Source organism: Parasteatoda tepidariorum, chromosome 1 (assembly GCF_043381705.1).
Source record: "Parasteatoda tepidariorum isolate YZ-2023 chromosome 1, CAS_Ptep_4.0, whole genome shotgun sequence".
Taxonomy (NCBI): Eukaryota; Metazoa; Arthropoda; class Arachnida; order Araneae; family Theridiidae; genus Parasteatoda; species Parasteatoda tepidariorum.
Genome location: NC_092204.1, coordinates 54,978,847 through 55,000,057, shown reverse-complemented (window position 1 = coordinate 55,000,057; position 21,211 = coordinate 54,978,847). Strand labels below are relative to the sequence as shown.

The 21,211-nt window shown below is 28.3% G+C and overlaps 2 protein-coding genes across 3 annotated transcripts in view; one reads left to right on the top strand and one right to left on the bottom strand.

Annotated features, from left to right (window-relative positions):
• Window positions 1–11,611: 11,611 nt before the first annotated feature.
• On the top strand, window positions 11,612–13,102 carry LOC107446737 (uncharacterized protein F58A4.6). The gene is made up of 3 exons (XM_043045404.2): window positions 11,612–11,764; window positions 11,848–11,993; window positions 12,870–13,102. Exons 1-3 carry the CDS (start codon window positions 11,639–11,641, stop codon window positions 13,021–13,023), a joined length of 426 nt encoding a protein of 141 aa, XP_042901338.1. The 5' UTR covers window positions 11,612–11,638; the 3' UTR covers window positions 13,024–13,102.
• Window positions 13,103–14,416: 1,314 nt separating this feature from the next.
• The window catches only part of LOC107446795 (bleomycin hydrolase), a 15,596-nt gene continuing 8,801 nt past the window's right edge, over window positions 14,417–21,211 (bottom strand). For both annotated transcript variants that reach the window (XM_016061571.4, XM_016061564.4), the window contains 6 exons: window positions 21,015–21,170; window positions 18,886–19,044; window positions 17,116–17,183; window positions 16,267–16,387; window positions 15,121–15,184; window positions 14,417–15,032 (listed from right to left, as the gene is read on the bottom strand). In XM_016061571.4, coding sequence (XP_015917057.1) covers window positions 14,881–15,032; window positions 15,121–15,184; window positions 16,267–16,387; window positions 17,116–17,183; window positions 18,886–19,044; window positions 21,015–21,170 — 720 coding nt within the window. In that variant the 3' untranslated portion in view covers window positions 14,417–14,880. The remainder of the gene's footprint in view (window positions 15,033–15,120; window positions 15,185–16,266; window positions 16,388–17,115; window positions 17,184–18,885; window positions 19,045–21,014; window positions 21,171–21,211) is intronic.

The following is a 21,211-nucleotide window of genomic DNA, read 5'->3' as shown; positions in this document are numbered from 1 at the left end:
ATCGAACTAACCGAAAAATTGAGTTGAAAATTGAAAATATAAGTATTTATGAAGAAAAACTAAGCTTTTCCTGTAGTTTCCAGGAGACTTAAATGTTGCATTTAATTATAATTCTTTTATTGTTACTTTGCTTTCTAAATTAATATTTCACATTTTTTAACTCAATTAAAATTTGTTGTCTTAAAAATTATCATTTTTGACCCAAAAGAATTAAACTTGGGGCCCATTCCGTTAAATTCAAGGGTTTTTCAAATTGACCAAAATGAATTTCGTTAAACATGTGACCACATTGACTACATTACCTCGACTCAAATTTTGAATGTCAAATAAAAAGTTTTTCGATGTTCGCCCTAATTCACTTAGTTGCTTTAATGAATGTTCAAGAACATTTGTTTAATTTCAATATTTATGTCTTATTGAATCAAATGTTGACATTCAGCTTATATTAATGGTGATTGCTGAATAAAATATTTTTGATTAATATTATTATTTCTCACTTACACCGACATATATCGATGCTCAACATGCCAGTACTCGACATTATTAAATTTCATTATTTCTCTCTTCAAGTCAGCATATCCTGGTGAATGCTGAGTAAAATATTGCTGTTAAATATCATTATTTCTCACTTAAATTTGTCGACTTGTCGCATATGCCAATATTCGACAGTATTAAATGTCATTATTTCTCTCATATACCAGCACCCAACAAGTTTAGACCTTCGATCAGCAAGCATAAATGGTGAATGTTAAACAAAATATTTTTAATAAATATCATTATTTCCTACTTACACCACCATGTGCCTGTTTACATTGATGGAAGAAATGTCAGGTGAATATATAGTATACACCAATAATTTTTTATTCAAAATTCGCAGCATTTCCCAGTGAAGGAGCGAAGTAATGATAATGATGACTGACATTCTCGAAAGCGACTATGTGAATGTTGACAATCAAGGTTGACATTTATCGAATTTCAGACTTTCAAGATGACGTTTCATAAGATACAGTTAATATGAATGGTATTTAATATTGCATAAAAGTTTATGAAATAAATGTTTATTATTATTATTTTACAATTTTGTAAGTAATAAGAAACTAGAAAAAATCGATATCTTGATAACTTAATTTCGTAACATTAAAATTTCATTTAAAAAAAAAAACACTTTTTTTTTCTGTTTGCTATTCTGAATTTCAATTAAATGGAATTAAATGCAATAGAATAAAATACTTAACAGTTACATATCTGTTTAAGCTTTATAAAATATAGTTCGGAATTTTATCTGTGAATCGATTAAAGACAATAACGAGGGAATATATTGTATTTTGTAACAAATAACATCAAAATTCGTAGAAAATACTAGATCCAATGCGTTACCCAAAAGCAATATAAGTCATATTTTTCTATTTTTAGCAAAATGAAAAACGATATCTTAGAGATAAAATTTCCCAGTAATTCATAAAAGGAAATAAAAGGTTTTACTATTATTATTATGAAAGGAAATTATAGATTTTTTATTACTGCTATTAGAAAGGAAAAGAAAATTACTTTAAATTTTGAATTTATGTTTTAACAAGTTTTTGGAGCTTCACAATAAGGAGGAAAAATTCGCAATTAAATATGAGTTAGAAGATTGATTTGAAATCATATTAACAACTTTTTTTGTTCGAGATTGATTTAACCAATTAAGCACACAGTGAATCACAAAAATTAGTATGCAACTGTATAGTTTTCTTACGAAAACTCTCAAAAATTTAATAAAAAACATTTTATACATCAAAATTGTTTTAGGTATTTCACAATTCAGAGTGATTAAAGATTTCAAACATAGTACTATTTATTTTAACGCAAAATTTTTACGAACTGTAACTGATTGTATAATCAAATCCTAGATAACTAAACTTAAATCAGTGTTAATCGTTATCTTATCTTTCGATTCGAAGATTGCGAATTAAGAACGTATTTCTACGTTTTTACTCATCGGTTGAATAGTTTCTGAAAAATCGACTTTTAGAAAAGTCGTATATTTAAAATTCGATTTCTTAGGAGCTATTCAACCGATTTGACTAAAATTCCGTATTTTGCCATGTAAAATTAAATACTTTGAAATTATGTGAAAAATTGTGTACCTTACAATTCAAAATTATTTTCCAGTATTATTTAAATAAAATAATAAATATGTACTAAAATTTGTTTTTGCATAGAATTATCTTTGCATAAACGCATTTTATAAGTGCATGCAAAAATTTTCAATTCGTTTAAAAATTTCTTGAGATATGGCGAAATAAGCAAAAAGTAAGATTAACATTAAGGGGTCCAAACTTTGGACCTTCTCCTGACCACACTATGGGGACCATATTTCCCAGATTGCAAAAAAAAAATTAATAAGTAAAGCTCCTTTATCATAGGATAAATTTGGTTGCTCTTTAAATTCAGCGGTTCTCAAATGTTGTCCCATGGTACCCTACCCTAGGGTTTCATTAAAGAAATGCAGTGGTTCCGTAGGACGTTTTTTTAAAAAGTTACGATTTCTGAAATCTGTAATTAAAGTTTTAGCTAATTAATTATCCATAATGCATTTAATATTTCCATTATTTCTGTAGAAATTATTTAATTGTAATAAAGAGGAAAAAAAAAGATTTTTTAAAAATGTTTGAAAAGGACTCGTTCATCTCCGAAATGTTCGCATATGTGATTTCTTTCGTTTCGTTCAGTACAACGAGAATAGCTCTAGGTAGAGAAAAGAAGGTGGAAGGTAGGAACTTTATTTACGTCGCACTAGAGCTGCACAATGGACTATTGGCGACGGTCTAGAAAACATCCCTGAGGATGATCCACCATAGCAAGATATGCCATCACAATTTTGATCCTCTGCAGAAGGGATAGCTCCCCTGCTTTGGTAGCCCGACGTCCTGCACTCGAAGTCGAGTACTTTACGGTAGAACATTTTAATGAGGACCGATACAGGACACCCTTGGTCCCTACGTAGGCTGATCAAAGTGGTTAGAGAAAGGAAAAAGATATTATTTTTGATTATTGGCGATCGAAATGAGTTATAGGTAACGAAAAGCAGAACTCTCTACCTATGGCCACTGGCGTCGAAACCAAGGGGGTCCGTGGGGTCCGGACCTCCTCAATAATTGGAAAGCCAGGGTCCATTATTTTGAGAACCATTATTTGTTTCTATATCTCTTACTCTCTTTTTCTCTCTCCTCTTCTCTCCCTTTTTTTACATGGTGCAACTTATTACATTATTACTTATTACATTATTAATGAAAGAAAATTAATTAAAAACAAAATACGCAAAAAAAATGTACTGCATAAAAAATGAAACAAGTGTTTAGAGAACTACAAATGTTAGAGAACTGACACTGTTATTCAATAAGCAATAAAACTACCTAACTTACTAACATCCTAACTTTTCAGCACCACCCCTGAAGAGCCATTTGATGCCTCAAAACCCCTTACCTCAGTCAAAACCGTCTCAGTTTACGCTATGGGGAAATGTTCTTTGTGTTTTGAAATAGTCTGTATTTTTGCCCTGGGTTCCTATGTCTATGGCATATCGGCAAAACCATCTCTTTGTTGGCTATCTATTCATAAATTGTCTCAAACAGGCAATTATCTAGAATTTCTAGGAAAATAGATGTACTATGCTTTTAGGGAAGTATCCCTCTCTTCTTTCTTTTCTCTCTTTCTTTTCTTTCTTTTTTTTTTTTCTTTCCTTTTTGTGATTTCGGCAAGAGACTCTTTGACATACAATCATTCTAAATATTCTTTTACAAAGCCCTCGCAGTTCTATGCTACTATAATTCAAAGTAGCCATTTCCAGTTTAAAATTTTGATAGATATAAATATTTATTTTATTTAATTGTTTAACTTAAATTATTATTCGCTGTTTTTTTTTCATCAGTTTGATCAGTTATAATTTTCTAAATAAATTGCTCCCTCAAAAAATCCAGTTCTTAATTAAACTTATCTTTTGATTACAAGAACTCATTAAATAAATCTATTTTTTTGTTGGGTAGGTAAGCAAATGTCTGTATTAAATTTATATATTTATAATTGTAATACATTTATAATTGTACGTTTATGTACTGTTAGAATTGTTTTAAGTTTTATAGTTTATATATCAAATTTATTTGCATAGTACATTAGTTCATGCTTTTACCACTCATTGTTTGCGCATGAATTTATTTTTAACGCTCGGAGTTTTCTTATTTTACATTTATAAAATTAATGTAACTTTTAAAAGTTTGAAACTATAAATCAAAGCTTAGAACTTTTAGGATTTTTCAATAACTTTGCTTTCATTGATAAATTAAATGCCATGCTTAACTTTGTAAAAAAAATTGCATATAATTTAATAAACAATTTTGAAAAAAAATGATAATTTATGTCGTAATACAAAAAAATTAACATCAACTTACATTTTAATTAATTAAAGGAACGACGAAATATTTCAAATGTAAAAGTTTCATAAAAAAATCTATAAGATTTTATTCTGCTTCATTATTAAAAACTGTAATAGTTATGTATTGCTAGGAGTTTGATAATTTGTTAAACTTAATTTATTGTATGAGTGTGTTAATAGTACTTTATGTAGTTTTATTTATTTTGTTTTTATCAAAATAGTACAGGATTTTAAAGTAAATTTTCCACTTTTTTTTATAGTTTAGATTTTACGTATTTTTTTTAATCATGATAATCTTTACTGTAACCAATGCTTAAGTTACTCGAATATTTTTTTTAATGTTGTATCTTTCATCGCACAAATGCATATCAATTCAAATTCATAGTAAAAAAAGGTGTTTTCTTTTTGTTTAGCAAAACATCTTATGACTCTTTCTTATATTTCTCTAAAAGTTCGACTACGGTGGGATTCACATAGGATTACATGACGTAATAATATACATATATAAATTTCATGTCATTCTGATCAAAAGTTTTAAGAGACCAAATATTTTTTAAAAAAAAAATTTCAAAGTAAAACTATATTTTTAAGACACTGTAGATGTTGGATTTAAGTAATTTTACTATTATAATGTACTGTACCAAAAGAAATTTACTGTACCTAAAGAAATAAATTCTGCCTATTTTTCAATTGAGACTTATGAAAAAGTGTACATGATACATAAAAGTGAAATATGATAAAAACAAGTACCTCAGAGAACATTTTACTATGAATACGAGGTAAAATCTGGACGTAGCATATTTCAGGTAGAAGCGTAGATTGATGAAAAAATCTGAAATCTGTATTCCTTCGTTAAATAACTTTAAATCTTCATCAATTTACTTAAAAATAAAATCAACTTTAAAAAAAGTATTAGAAACATTTTTATTAATGTATGATAGGATTAGTTTTAAAACAAACACTAATGTTTGACTTAATTTCTTCACCAGAAATTGACGCAAATACCCTNTTTTTATAGTTTAGATTTTACGTATTTTTTTTAATCATGATAATCTTTACTGTAACCAATGCTTAAGTTACTCGAATATTTTTTTTAATGTTGTATCTTTCATCGCACAAATGCATATCAATTCAAATTCATAGTAAAAAAAGGTGTTTTCTTTTTGTTTAGCAAAACATCTTATGACTCTTTCTTATATTTCTCTAAAAGTTCGAGTACAGTGGGATTCACATAGGATTACATGACGTAATAATATACATATATAAATTTCATGTCATTCTGATCAAACGTTTTAAGAGACAAAATATTTAAAGAAATTTCTTTTCAAAATAAAACTATATTTTTAAGACACTGTAGATGCTGAATTTAAGAAATTTTACTTTTATAATGTACTGTACCAGTACCTAAAGAAATTTACTGTACCTAAAGAAATAAATTCTGCATTTTTTTCAATTGAGACTTATGAAATTAAGTACATATATTATTCATAAAAGTGAAATGTGATAAAAACAAGTACCTCAGCGAACATTTTACTATGAATACGAGGTAAAATCTGGACGTAGCATAACTTTAAAAAAAGCATTCGAAACATTTTTATTAATGTATGATAGGATTAATTTTAAAACAAACACTAATGTTTGACTTAATTTATTCACCAGAAATTAACGCAGATACCCTAAAAGTTGATCTCAAACTTTTCCATAAAAACTTCAAAGTTAGTTGTTTCGATGACGAAAAAAAAAACTCTTATCAGAAATCAAAGAAGTTAGGTGCATATTTAGAAGTTTGGAAAATTTACTAAGACTTCTTTGCCCCTCTTCGTCGTGTATTTAAGATCAACAATGACCCGATAGAAATTAAACCATATAGCATTGTGTTAAAACATTTTAGACGTTATTGACGATAAAAAAGATACACAAATTTTCATTTCTTAAAACAATCTAGGAAAAATGTTTTTGGTGTAATTTTAGTTAGTTTTTCTTAACCTAATGTTTGAGAATGTAATGTTGTAACCTTGTGCTAATAATTTTCTGTAACTAAATATTATTTTTTTTTTATAGAATCGTGTTTAGGATGTTCCGTAAGAACCACTTCGTCTATAAATTTCTAGAATTATTGTGACAAATAAAGTTTAAAAAAAAGGATCACAAATTAATACTTAAGGGGAAAAAATAAAATCAAACACTGACCAATCATCAATTGAGAAGGCGAGATTAGAAATGAATGTGTGGTTGCCGAAGAAACCTAGAGGAATTTAAAGAGACTTCAAACGTACTTCGGCAATCAAACTGGTTTTCCTCCAGGAATTCTCTTATCTTCTGGATTAGGTACAAAATTACAGGCTACGGAGTTGAACATTAGTAGTCGTAAACCCAAAAAATTGGGTCGGATGTTCAACGAAGGTTATAAATAAAATAAAATGAAATCAAACTGGTTTGCCGTAATGGCTCAGGGGATACAACGTTCGCCTCCCAATTAGGTGAACCTAGTTCGAATCCCAGTGATGGTTGGTCGCTACGAATCCCGCATCCGGCTTGTACTGACCACAGTGTTAACATAAAATATCCTCGGTGGTAGACAGATCATGGGTTAGAGTCCCTTTGCCATCAGGAAAACCGTGGGAGTTTTTCCTCGCCATGTAATGCAAATGTGGTTTATTTTAATCAAAAAGTCCTCCACGAAGGCAAATTTCTCTCAATACTTAATCCAGGAATTCCCTTGTCTTCGGGATTGGATTCAAAATTACAAGGCTATGGAGTTGAACATTAATAGTCGTAAAAAAAAAATTTTGGATTGACTCTTTAACGACGGTTATAAAATCAAACTGGTTTTAAAGTTTTCAATTTCGTTTATCCTAATACTGATTCTTCAGATTTTCATGCGGTTTTTTCCTGCTCTTATATAGTAGTTTACTACACCTAATTTGTAAAAAATTTTAACTGAACTCTTAAAGAAAAGGATGATTCTAAAATTATATATGAAGGCGTAGATCACGGAACACTCTGCATTGTATCAAGACGTTTCCGTTTTCTTAATTATGCATTAAATGTTAGTAATCGATAACTTTATTGAGAAATATTAAAGTTACTTTTATCAATCTATGTGTGGCATTTTAGTGCATATATATATATATATAATTGAAAATTAATTATTGATTTTATTAACTTTTATTAATAATTTAATTTTTTAACTAATTCTTTAATTTTAATTTTTTCTCAAGTAAGAGTCCAAGATTGGTCCCCCCCCCAAATAAATTTTATTTGACGACGCCAATGCCTATGGCTACACTTCACATGCTTTCACCATTATCCTGTGGAGTGTCCATGGTAGTGTCATAGGAGAAGGAAATATGTCAGTTTCTCTCCTGATTTTCAGGTCCCGCAGTGGACTGATCGTTAAGACATGGTTCCCAGCAGATCACCGAAGTCAAGCATCACTGGCTGCGGTCAGGGTGAGGATGCGTGACCACTTGGATCAGTCTGCTTAGGGACCGAGGATGTGCAGTATCGGTCCTCGTTAAACTGTTCTACCGTAAAGTGCTCGACTTCGCGTGCAGGTTGTTGGGCTTCCGAAGCGGAGGTGCCATCCCCTCTGAAGAGGATCAAAATTGTGATGGCATGTCTTCTGATCATCCTCAGGGATGTTTCCCACACCGTCGCCAATAGCCCATTGTGCAGCTCTAGTGCGACGTAAATGAACTACAACAACANTGGCATATTTAGAAACAACTGCTTCAGATGACGCCAATCAACGGCTATTCTATAAAGAACTTCTGCTTCCAACATTTTACCAATTGAAACCATCAATTTATGCTTTGTAGAACAAAAATAGAGAAAGTAAAAAAGTCATCAGTATTTTGTTAAAGAAGAAAGAACAAAAATAGCTTTAACACGTTCACTCCGGGGTGACCCACCGGTGGGTCACGCTAGATTGTATCATCTTGGCAGCGCACCGGAGTAAAAACTGGTAACAAAACATTTCATTTTTTAGTTTTTTTCAGGGAATAATAAAAATCCATAACTACCAATTGTTTTTAACGGATGCAAATTTTACATTGAATTGCTTCTTCGCCTTGATAAATTTCCTTACGGTGAATTGTTATTGTTGAGAATAGATTAACTTCTCCCGAATATTATCTAATATTGAAATAGTTCTTCTACCAGTATTTTTTCTTTTCCCGTACCAGTATTTTCACTTTTCCCGGCGCGAACGTGTTAAGCAAAGTAGACAAGAAAATGGATGTATATTGTTTATATTTGCCACCGATCGGTAAGTTAAAATTCTATCCGCGGGCCGTAGTTTGCCCATCACTGTCTCAGACTGTGGCTACCCCCTATATTTTGAGGGTGAGAAACTCGAATCCGTAGAAAAAAAATATATGTTTATTCAAAGAAAATATGTTTTTGGGTCTGATTTCGTAACTTGAAATATCGTCTGCACTAATTAATTAACATATTTGAGGTCACCCTCTCGAAATTGCAGAGATGCCAACTTGCTCCGGACAGCAAATATATATTTCAAAGTGGTAGTTTCCCAATTGTGATTCTTGGTTTAATAAATACAATTTAGTAGATTTTTATCCACCACTATTTCTAAATAATTCGTAGGCTTATATAAATCACCACTTTATAGTACATTTATCATGCTATAGCTTTTAAAAAGCAAGCAAAAATAGTCAAATAATTGCAAAATTTACTTCATTCTCCTTTACCGTTTTTTAAATTATTTTGATTTGTCCGGAGCAGTTGGCATCTCTGGATCACAATACGGAAATATCCTCCTAAGGTTTATAGATTTTGCAGCCTAATTTCAAATCTGTAATGGAATTTTTTTTTCCTCTTTATTTTTTCCGCTTTATTAGCATTAATTTTAAGCTAAAATTTTTTAAAAATTTATTAGTTTTTTTAATATTCAAATCAAATGCAGGTAGGGCTAAAATAAATTGATAATAATTTAAGGTGGTCAGTTGGGTCAAGGTTTGGTCACTAGTAGAAAACAACTTTCAAAACTTCTTTTACTCCACCATATTGTGCACTCTTAATAAAGATAAGGGAGTATAAAAATTCTGAAATATGTCATGGAAAGCATAAGTTCAAATTAGAAAATAAAAATGTATGCTTTATCATAGCATCTATAAATATACATTTTATTTTTAAAAAAAAAATGCAAATCTTTATCAAATATATATACAGAGGTAACAGATTTGTTCCCATTCTAAATCAAATTTGATAAACTATTCTTTAATGTCATTAAATATATATATCGTATAAATAAAAAATGTTGCAGCTTTGTATCAACTATTTGCACACAGGCCACAGATTTTATTTTTCTGCTCTGCACTAAATTGAGTAATAAAGAGACCAATATATGTGCCAGAAACCATTCATTTTCCTCAGTAAACAAATATAATGTTTGATCGAGATCAAAAACCTATTTTTCAAAAAAAAATAATAAATTAATTTAAATTTTAAAAAATATGCATTTTTTTAATGAAAAAAAAGATATAATAATGCATTAAAATATAAACTTGTAAAACATACTCACTTATAAAACGTGTGTCCCATTTTTTCCCCTCTGCATAATACTTCACTGCTTATACCATTTTTTTTATTAAACTCATCAATGTGTAAACAGGTACACAGCATTAATCAGTTATTAAATAAACTTCACTGTCACTTAATTTTTTCACTCACGACAAATGTACTTCTATTTCAATGCAAACCAACACAACATTCTCGAGTGCAATTTTTAAAAAATCACCCCTACAAGTACAGTTCAGCCAGTACTACCAGACACACAAAGATTCTGCATCTCACTATAAAATTAATCTGAATTTCCCTTACTCACTTACTTTCTTTACAATGTAGATAGATTGAAAAAAATTCAAATCCTTAATCTTAAAAAAACATCAGGTGAATTTCAGGCAAATTTATATCAGACAATCACGCTATTAAGATTTTGTTCCTCACATCAAATGAGAATCCCCAGCTCACCAAAACAACTGGACACCTTAAAAAAAAAAAAAAACATTGTGGTGAATTTCAGAGAAATTTATGTTGGAAAAATTTCTCTGAAAGTTTTATTGAAGGTATAACAAGCAACATCAGTAATGTTACCCCCTTCTCCCACCCTCCTGATCATTGCATCACATTTATTATTTGTACAAATATAACTCCAACCTAAACACACATTGGTGGCTATTATAACCAATATTGGCTAGAAAAAAAATTAGTTCAATGTAAACTTATAACTGAATAGTATTATGTAGCAATTCAAAGTTCATATTTTCTCTTTTGATTATTCATAATGACATTAAATAATTGCATTTATTATTTCTCTAGATATGTGTCTTATTATAGTTTATAACAGGAGCCTTAATGACATTCAATTGTAGTAATGATAAAGTTTTTAAGACAACATCTTTGAATAGGGATGATAATAATTTTCAAATTTTTATGATTATTGAAAACAACCCTTCATTTTAAGCCAATCAGAGTATTTAAATACTCAGCATAAATTTATAAAAGTCAAATTATGACCTATTTCACCACACCTACAAAAATTTGAAATTAAAAAGAAAATTTTTTATATAATTTTATTCGATTAGCTTAAGATGTTCTTCTTTTTATCAGAAAACATTTTTTATTATTAAACGCTTTTTTTTTCTTTCCGAAAACACACAAATATGTATTGTTAAAATATAGGAATTTTCAAAAGTCATTAAACCAATTAGCACAACAAAATCCACAGTTTGCAAACAATTATTTTTGTATTAGCATATTCTTAAACCTAATGATAAGAAAATTATAACAAATGCAGAACTGGTTACAATGATTTAAATAAAATATTTTGTATTTAATTTATAAAATCTAAGTGGCCCATTTTATCTCACCTGACCCTATAGTTTCAATGGGCACTGCCTATGAACAACACATACTATGTTAGCCTGAAAGATGCTAAGATAGGCAGTACATCCTTAGTTATAATTGTATACTTCCTAAGAATTATTTCAGAAAAGTACTATAAATTATATTTAATAACAATTAGTTGAGTATTTAGGAGTGATATATTCAATTAACTATTATTAATATATTTGTAACTTTAGTTAGATTACTTGTAAATGCTTTTAATAAATAAGATAATATATTGCCTAGGTACTTAGATTATACTATTTCAAGATATTTTTAACATTATCTAATAACATTAGAATTGAAAGTTTATTAATGCTTTTTAGGAATAAGAAGCTAGAAGTTCTTATCAATGAAAGATGTGAATTAGATAATGCAATGGCTTGGCTATCTACACTTGGTGGAGCATTTTCAGCTCTTGGAGATTATTTTGTTGATTGTGTAAGTCTACTAAAATATTAAACGAAATCTTGTTAAAGATTATATGGTTCATGAGTTGTGGTAAAATTTTGTGCTTTTTTCAGGCAGAAAAAGCTGGTTTGATATCCATGCAACAACTTAAACTAGCTTTGAGATTAGGTGATCCCATTACAATTTGCCAGTGTAAAATTTATCTTGCTATGAGTCTTTTGCAAAGAGGATATTATTCAAAAGCTAAAAATCTAATAAGGTAATATTCTCTATTGTTTAAAATTTGATACCATTCTCTTGTGCTGATTGAAAATTATCAAATAAAGTGAAAAAAATTACTATTTAATATCCTTAGACATATAAGAATTTTTTAATTCAGAGGCAAAAGGTAACACTCATTTGCACATTTAGTCTATGCCACTTCTGAGACACTTAAGAAAATTTTTAGAAGTATAATTTTTTAATAAAATTTATATTCATAACTGATATATAACATTATGTTTGTGTAGTTTAATTACAAAATGCTCAATGTATGCCATAATTGATAGACTTAAAAGAAAAAGGATTACTAATTAATAAAGAAACGCCATGGCGATAACAAATGTGATAGGCTGGTTGTCTTGTGCATCAAACAATGTGAAGAGCTTATTTAACCAAGAAAATGTACAAAAATATCCTTAAAGATATACTATGGGGGAATTAAGTATTATAAAGATAAATTAATAAACATGTAAGTGTTTTTTGCGTCATTAAATGAAATAGTAATTGTAACAAATGTTTTGTATAACTGTGATAGCCAATTTTATTTCGTAACGTAACTGTCAAATTTGAATTCAGGCTATATTTGCTAAGTACCACAGCAAATAAATATTTTTCGCACGAAAATAATACAGAGTAGAGCCATTTTTACAAGTTTGACAATTTCGGGTTTATGGCAGTTTCCAAGCAATAGTTATGCTGTTTGGGAATTATAAACCAGAATGGCATTAACATATTAGAGTTTTAGACAATCCATATATTAGTCAAACATATATGAACAATTTTTCTATTTTCATAATGCTAACAATCTAAAAAAAAAAAAAATAAGTTTAATAAATGTTTTCAAAATTTTAAAGTTTATATGTAACTTTTCCAGGGAATTGTATGAATTTGCTATCGGCTCTGAAGGATCAAAAGATTTCAGGTTGAAAAACATGTGCATTGCAGTGTGGAACAAACTAAAATATACTTTGTCGGAAAACAGAAAGAGGCGTTGTAAATCAAAAATTAAGTGTTTTGAGCAATACTGATGTATATAGCAACTGTAGTACAATTGTACATTAATATTTATTGATGTTAAAATATTCTATTAAAAATTTAAATTTAGAAGTGTGTGTGTTTTTTTAAAATCGTATATAGCATTTAGTTAACTTCTGGTGCTTCCTGCAGCACATGATCTGGTTTGATGTGAATTTTTCCAATCAGAATATGTGCTTTACTCCATTATTGCTTAAGTGTGTTACCTAACAATGAAAACCTCATTTGTAGTAATGTATTTGAAGTTTTTATTTTATTCAGACCTCTATAAAAATATATTACAATCAGTTACATCAATATCTCTTACTGTTCAAAATTATGAATTCAAAAATATTTTGCAATAAGTATAATGTTAATCATAAATGGAAAGTATTGCAGTCATGTTTATAAGTGTAACTTAGTTTTTATATTTTATTGGCTACATATTCCTTGTCTAAAACAATTTTTGATATTACACAAAAAGTAGTGCATAATTTTAAAAATATTCATTGAATTTTTTCCCTTTTCATGCTAGCTAGATTTCCAAGAAACCAAGATCTATCAAATAGAAATAAAGTAAAAATTTCCTCTCACACTTTACATAGTTATAAGTTGACCAGTGTCCTCCAAAAACTAAAAAACTGGTAGCAAAATTTCTAACAGAACATTCAAAAACTCACCTTTTCACCTTACCAATTATTTAAAAAATTATTTTTGTTAGAGAATATTAGGAAGGGTTTTATGTTCTCAGAATATTAAATTAGAAAGATAATGCAGTGAGTTTTCAAATTTCTGTAAGACCAGTTTTTTAGTTTATGTGAAATTTATGTTAAATAATTATACATTCTGCGAAATTCCTTGTTTTAAAAACTATCGTCGTTTATACTTGGCACTTTATACACTATTATATGATAATAAAATAGTTAATTTTTTGATATAACATTAGCTTTCTTACCTAAAATTTTGTAAGCAAACTAAGAAGAAAGTTCTGCTTTTATGATTTTGATCAGCTAATGTGCAACTTGGTAAAAAAAAAACTGAACCTAGCTAAGAACAAAAGATTTGAACCCGGAGGTAGAAAGTGAAGTTACTGAAAAGGTTAGTGAAGTGTAATGGCTAACTTCACTATCTTTCTCATTCATGGCCCAAATCTGGACAATTTTAAAGGTCTATGTCAAATACAGGAATTCTTACATTAACAGTTATGCAAATCTGGTTTTCTGATAGTGATCAGTCTTCCTTACATTTTAAGATATATATTGTAGTAATTATTCTGCTTACTCTAATTCATTGTATTTCTTTTAACATATTTTCAATGTTACATTTATTTATGAACATACTGAATTTTTTCTTTCTATAAACATGTTAATTTTTTTTAAAAAAAACATCAAGGAAAAAAAATACAGCTTTTGTTTATCCTAAAGAAATTTTATTTTATTACGTTATTACAAGCAAACCTTGTATACAGTACCACAAATATTATTTAAGTACAAACACAGAATTCTTACATCAAAACAATGAATTCCATGAAATAAAGTTAAAAACCTGAATATAATTCATACTCAGTAAAAATATATGCATTTTTAATCTTATTCGTTTCAATGAAAAAATAATTCATTTAAAACACATGATTATATTAATTTAAACAAGTGTTTTACCAATAAACAATTAAAAGGTTTATTTAATCAAACTTGATTGAAATATTTGATTTAATGTTTGAATAAATCATTAGAATTTGAAATTAAAAATCTAAAATTATACTATTTCTTACTGAAATAAATACTTTAGAACTTATGGTGATTCATTTCAAGATAATTTAGTTTTATTGAAGATAAAAAAAATTATGATTGCATAAATATTTAAAAAAATCTTCACAATGCAAGATTTCCCATAGGATCCCAGGCAGGTAAAACTTTAGGCTCCATTTTCATAATTTCTTGAACTTCTTCTGGCACATATTTCTTGTCAACTACAATTTCAAAGCCAAACTCCTCAAACCACTCAGAAGTCATCATTAGATAACCTGCAAATAGCATACATAAAATGTTTACCACAAAAAAAAAAATTTATAATTACTAAAGACCTCACAATATTGAAAAAAATTTTAGTACCTTTTTCACCTCTATCTTCACCCCAAGAATTTTCAACTCTCCATTTAGTAGGTTCTCCATTTGACTGGACAAAAAATAAATAATTATTAATAAGGAACACAGTAACAATAAAAAGTCATTTTTTAAAATAAAATTCAACAATTACTTTTAATTTTGTTTTAATGAAATAAACATTGTCTCTAGGATGCTAAAATACAATTGTGATACATTAAAACAGAAAAATTTAATATAACTTCATAGAACTGCATTACACTTGTCACTTTCAGTACCCTATAGATATCAAAAGATGAACGTTGCACCTATTTTGGGTGTTCGACTTAACTTTGCATTTTGTTTTGCTGTACAAAAACTATAAGACTTAAAAACTTGAAACTAGAAAAATGTGTAGGGCATACAATGGAATAAAAAAAAAATTATAATTATTCATTAGTTTAAGAATTATCAACTGTTAAACTTGTTGCAAGAAATGCCATGTGAATTTATCTACTGCCCACCAAAATAAAAAACTAAAGAGTGGAAAACTGGATGTACTCATCAATCTAATGTGAGTATTTCTCCCCTAAAAATTCCAATTTGTTCGAAAGTTAATGCAATTTTAAGTGCTTTTTCTCAAGAAATGTTTTTTTCTTATTTAAACAATGAAATCCATTACTGTGGGAAAAATATTTATATCTTCTTTAAAGTGTAAACTGGCATATGGTATAAGGATATTGTTACATACATTGCCTTTTCTTTTAGTCCGGCAAAAAAATCAAGAAATATTAAGCGTGATTAACTTCTTTACTAAGCAATTATTTTTTTAAAAAAAGTAACAAGCGCTCCAGAGTTGCATGCAGAACTTTTTGTACCGGCAGTAAGTGGTCTTGAATATACATGGATAAAATAAAAACAATAAGCAGTGAATTTGAGCTTTATCAGGGTATATTAATAAAATTATTGTAACGAAATAATGCAGGTTAGTGACAGATAACAACCAGGAAGCAAAAGAAAATGTAAATTCTTATTAACTAAAAAGGGATAATATACTTTTATTTTATAACGGCGTTGAAAAGTCGCCGACCCAAATTTGAATTTACAACTACCAATGTTCAACTCTGTAATCTTGTAATTTATATTAACAAAATATATGAAAACAAATATATTTACGTCTAAAGAAACAGCAGTGAAGGTCATGGCATGATTCATAATGGTATCGCCATAGATTAGTCTTTCAGCCTTGGACATTGTTTTATGTAAGTCTACACCAAATGACAAATTATAATCATGACTGAAAAAGAGAAAAATCAAAAGATTTAAGATGATCTAACACACAATATTTATAATGATAACAGAACTTAGGAATTTTCAATTATAGTCAGTTTGCATAGATTTAAAAATTACTTAAGTAATAAAAATTAAGTATGAACTAATTATAACAGGAAAACATTTTAAGGTTTTTTGGTTTGAGTTCAAAAAGTTTTAGACACATGAAACAGATAGTAAATAGAAGTATAATTGGAAATTGCATCACAATTTTTCAAAAGTTTTTTTATCAAATGATAACCACATTACCTATCTTTGAAATATCAACTATCAGCCTTAAGAATATTGTGTTGCAATGTGGCTAGTCATGATGTGAGTGTTCAGTTTTAATTCTCTTTCTTTTATATAATTACTTACTATCTACAGTGCAATACATCTAAGAAATATTAAACTAAAATCACGAACTCTGGATGAAACAAATTTACATTGTCAAATTTGCTGCAAGAATTGTTATTTTTAACCTTAATCATTTTCCTGTTGCAAATTTTTGAAAAGCGTCAGTCTAATTTTAGAACACCCAGTAAAGGTTTTAAGCACTCATCAATCAAATAACTTATCAAAAATCACAGCAAATATTTTTCACATATATGTCATGTATCCTATAACTAATAAGAGAAAGTTGTAACACGAGATTCAAATTTACTATTACTGAAATAAAAAAGTATTAAATAGAAGGAGAAAAAATGCACTCACATTCTAAGATCTTGGATACCTAATTTCAAGTTATATACTTTTCCAAAGTCACAACCAAACCAAACAGGCTGTATAAAGAGAAAAATGTGTTATAGAATTCTAAATAGGCTAAGATTTTTAAAAAAAATAATTAATAAATAAAAGGTTAAATTCATATTTTTTAAGAAAAATTGAATGTCACAAAAGAAAAATGAAACTATATATAAAACTAAACTCAGTGGCACAACAGCACCTTGAGGGCCAAGGCCTACTGTGCCCATCTTAAGTTTTCTTGGGCTCCGAGATGCAGGAGAAGATGTTTCGGTTGGGTGGTCAACCAAACGCGAAACCCCCAGTGTTTAGTCCCCAGGCATGTTTGGTACTCATTTTATCAACCCACTGAAGGGATGAAAGGCAAAGTCAACCTTGCCTGAACCCAGGACCTGTGGTACAAGAGTGCGAAACGCTATCACTCAGCCGCCGGGCGTCACAACTAATATAAGAATTATAAAAATGATTTATTTTTCTTAATATAAAAAAGTAGCAATTTGTCTTGATTTATGTTTATTTAATTAATATTTTTCAGAATCGAGTTACAAGAAAAAATTAATTTTTTATCTTAGCACAAAATAATACTTTAAAATCCTATCAATTTTAAATCTTCTGACCTTCATTAATATGAACATATGTTTAACATGAATTCCTTCAAACTATTTTTTGATTTTATGTCAAAGAATTTCCATTAATAAGATTTATAATGAAACTATATATATATGTGTGCACGTGCATTTGCTCATTTTTGAAGGCAAGAAGTCCAAAGAATTTTAATCCAAGCCCGAGAGACATAAAATTACACAGAGCCTAAGACATATGTCAGATAAAAACCAAATTTTGCAGTATCGCCAGTCAATTTTTGATCCCTAAACAAGAAAAATAGTCATCAAAACCTTTCTATCACAATTAATTAATGAATTGTATGATGAGTGGGAGCCCACATAAACCTGAAACCTTTTTTCAGTACACAAGACAGATTCATCTCTAATATATACACATACACGCATATATATAAACATATACATATCTTAGTTATTCTGTTGCTAAAAACATTTTACCCTTTTAACATCAACATGTTCGCATGCCTTTTTGTGGATAGAGTAACTGGAGCTTTTGTTAATTATCTGGAGCATCAGAAATTTTTCGGGTCAGAGTCCTTGATGGATAGTCAAGAATTCACCTCAAAAGTGTTATATCATCACAAAATATTAAAAGATTTTTATTATTTATTCAATTAGCTTGTAAGTAAGCAATATACCTTAAAGAATAATTCAATAGATCCTTTTAAGCTATAAACGCATTCTATTATAGGCATAAAAGGTATATACTTTTGAAGATAAAATCTAAAATCAATATTGAAAAGCATACAAATATTAAAGTTTATTGATTTCCCTGCAATCGAACAGGTCTTGAGGGTCTATCCACCAGCCCTTTTATTTGTCAAATTTCTTTACTTCACTTAAATATGAATTTGCAATCATTAAAGTGCACACCTTTTTTTGTCTTCATATTTCATAATGATTCTAAAAATATAATGATTGATTCTTAAAATATAACTTGAGGGCAATCTTTATAGAAAAAACTTAATATGACAATTAAATCATTACAAAAATAAGATCTAATTACATTTATATATCTATTTATAGATTGATTTCAACTTGAATAATACAGAATACAAAAAATAAATAAATTTTTAAACAAATGCACACATTAAGAGCAACAATGACTAATATTTACCTCATTGTTTTGGATGGACTTAGCAGCATAGCCTAAAATTTCCTTAATTTTTTTGTTCACATAAACAGTCTTCAGACCTCCAACCATATTTCCCAAACAATCTACTGTATATGTTCTATCGTATGGGTTTTGTGGTCTGGGATCATTAACAAAGCAAATCTAAAAATATACAATAAGTAAATTGCATCGATAAGTATCCAAGTATTATTAAAGAAGCAATTTATGTTAAAAAATAGCACTTTTTAAAATAAGTGAAGAGCCTAGTGGAAGGTCTCAAGTATTATATTAGAGCAAATTTCTGGCCTTAAATATTGGCACATTATAATACATATTAATTAAAAATTTTCACTTATTTTAATATGTCTCTTGTGCATTTATATAAAACATAAAATGAGCTGAAAAAAAATTTCAAAATATTCAAAATAGATATTATAATGTATCGGGTAAGTAATTTTTTCAATGAAATGGATACAGTTGTTTTCATTGAAACCAAAACTGCAGTGTTGAAAAGTTTTATACTGAAGTTTTTATCTAATTGAATTTGCTTTTATACTTGAACTTTACAGAAAGACTATTGGAAAAGCTTTTTCATATAAATGCCAGGCAGAATAGAATCTTATATTAAGGAACTTTATTTATAATGCAGGGTTATTAAAATTAAGTTAGAGTAGTAATCAAAACTTTGTGAGTTCAGTAATGTTGAATTGTAGTTTCATATTTATTCACATCGTGGTATCGCATGATAATTCCATGAGAATATCTTGCTCAAATATACATAAATGTTTAGCATTAGTAAATTTTATGCTAAATGGATGATATTGATGGAATCAGGACTAGAAAAATAATTGCTAAAACTACCTTTTGGAGGCTTAAAAAAAAATTAAATTTTAAAAAAACCTGCTACATTGAAAGTTTCTATTAAAATAGTTGAGTAATTGAAATCTGACTATTTATTGCTATGTGTTTCAATGCAGTGCAATAGTAATAACAAAGAATAAGAGAAAAATAGCATTATTTTATTCATATGTTTTTCTATGCTTGCAGTTGAATAAAAATAATTGAATTTCGACTAATTATGTTTCAGTTATGTTAATAATTTAGTTACAGCAAATACAAAAATTTTTTGACCATGTATGATTGATATGAGTTATTTAAATAAAAGAATGAAGTTAAGGAAAATGTAGAAATTGTTAACTCTAGCAATGATTATGTAAACCTACATCGGCTCGCTAACTACATTTTAAGAACACCTATTTGAAAGAATTTTAATAAATAACCTTTAAAGCCTTCTTGTACAATGAAATAGGATTTTCAATAAAAAAACTTTTGTATTTGCATTGCGACTGAGTAAATTTGCTGGTTTTAAAATAAAAATATGATTCATTTGATGGATTTATAAAAAATAAAAAAATAACTATCTGAAGGTTCAAGGCTTTATAATGAATTGCTCTGTAAATAGAAAATAAATTAGCTTAGTTTAAGATCAAATAAGTAATGAATAAAATATTTACATTCATAATTTACTGGGTGTATTTAACATAGGTAAATAACTCATTAGATATTGTTTATTCAATTTGTCATTAAATAAAGAGCCAGTCCTGACTAACTCTTTATTAGAAAAATAATTATATTAAGAAATCTTTTTTTTTTTTTAGAAAAAATATTCTTTCTAATAGAAGAAAAAAAAATTATCTTTAGCTACTACATTAGGCTAGAGTTCCATTTATTTATTGTAGATTTAAAACAGGATTTCCTTTCAAAGATGATTAAAATGAAATATTTAATAATTCAAATGGGTCCCTAAGGCTTTCATATAGTCAACAATAAGAAAAAATCGAACTAAAGTCTTGAATAGCTCAAAAATATCTTGTCGTTTCCCTCAAGTTTAGATTACAAAGAGCAAATTGAATAAAACANTAAAATATAAGAATATCCCTAAGGCTTTCATATAGTCAACAATAAGAAAAAATCGAACTAAAGTCTTGAATAGCTCAAAAATATCTTGTCGTTTCCCTCAAGTTTAGATTACAAAGAGCAAATTGAATAAAACAAACAATTCCCAAAATTTGGAACTTATAATAATAATTTAAGAGTAACTATGTATTATATAAATAGATGTAAAAACTTACTTTGTCTTCAACATTACAATATGGCTTGACATAGGTTTCATAGAATTGAAGAGGAGTGATCGGCCCAATAACATTGTAAGCTTTACTTTTGTTGTAATATTCCCAAGTAAATGTCTCAGGTGGAGATCCTAGACAAATTACTATAACTTTGTAGAGCTGCAAAAAAAAAATAATAATTTTTTAAATAGCCTTTTAAC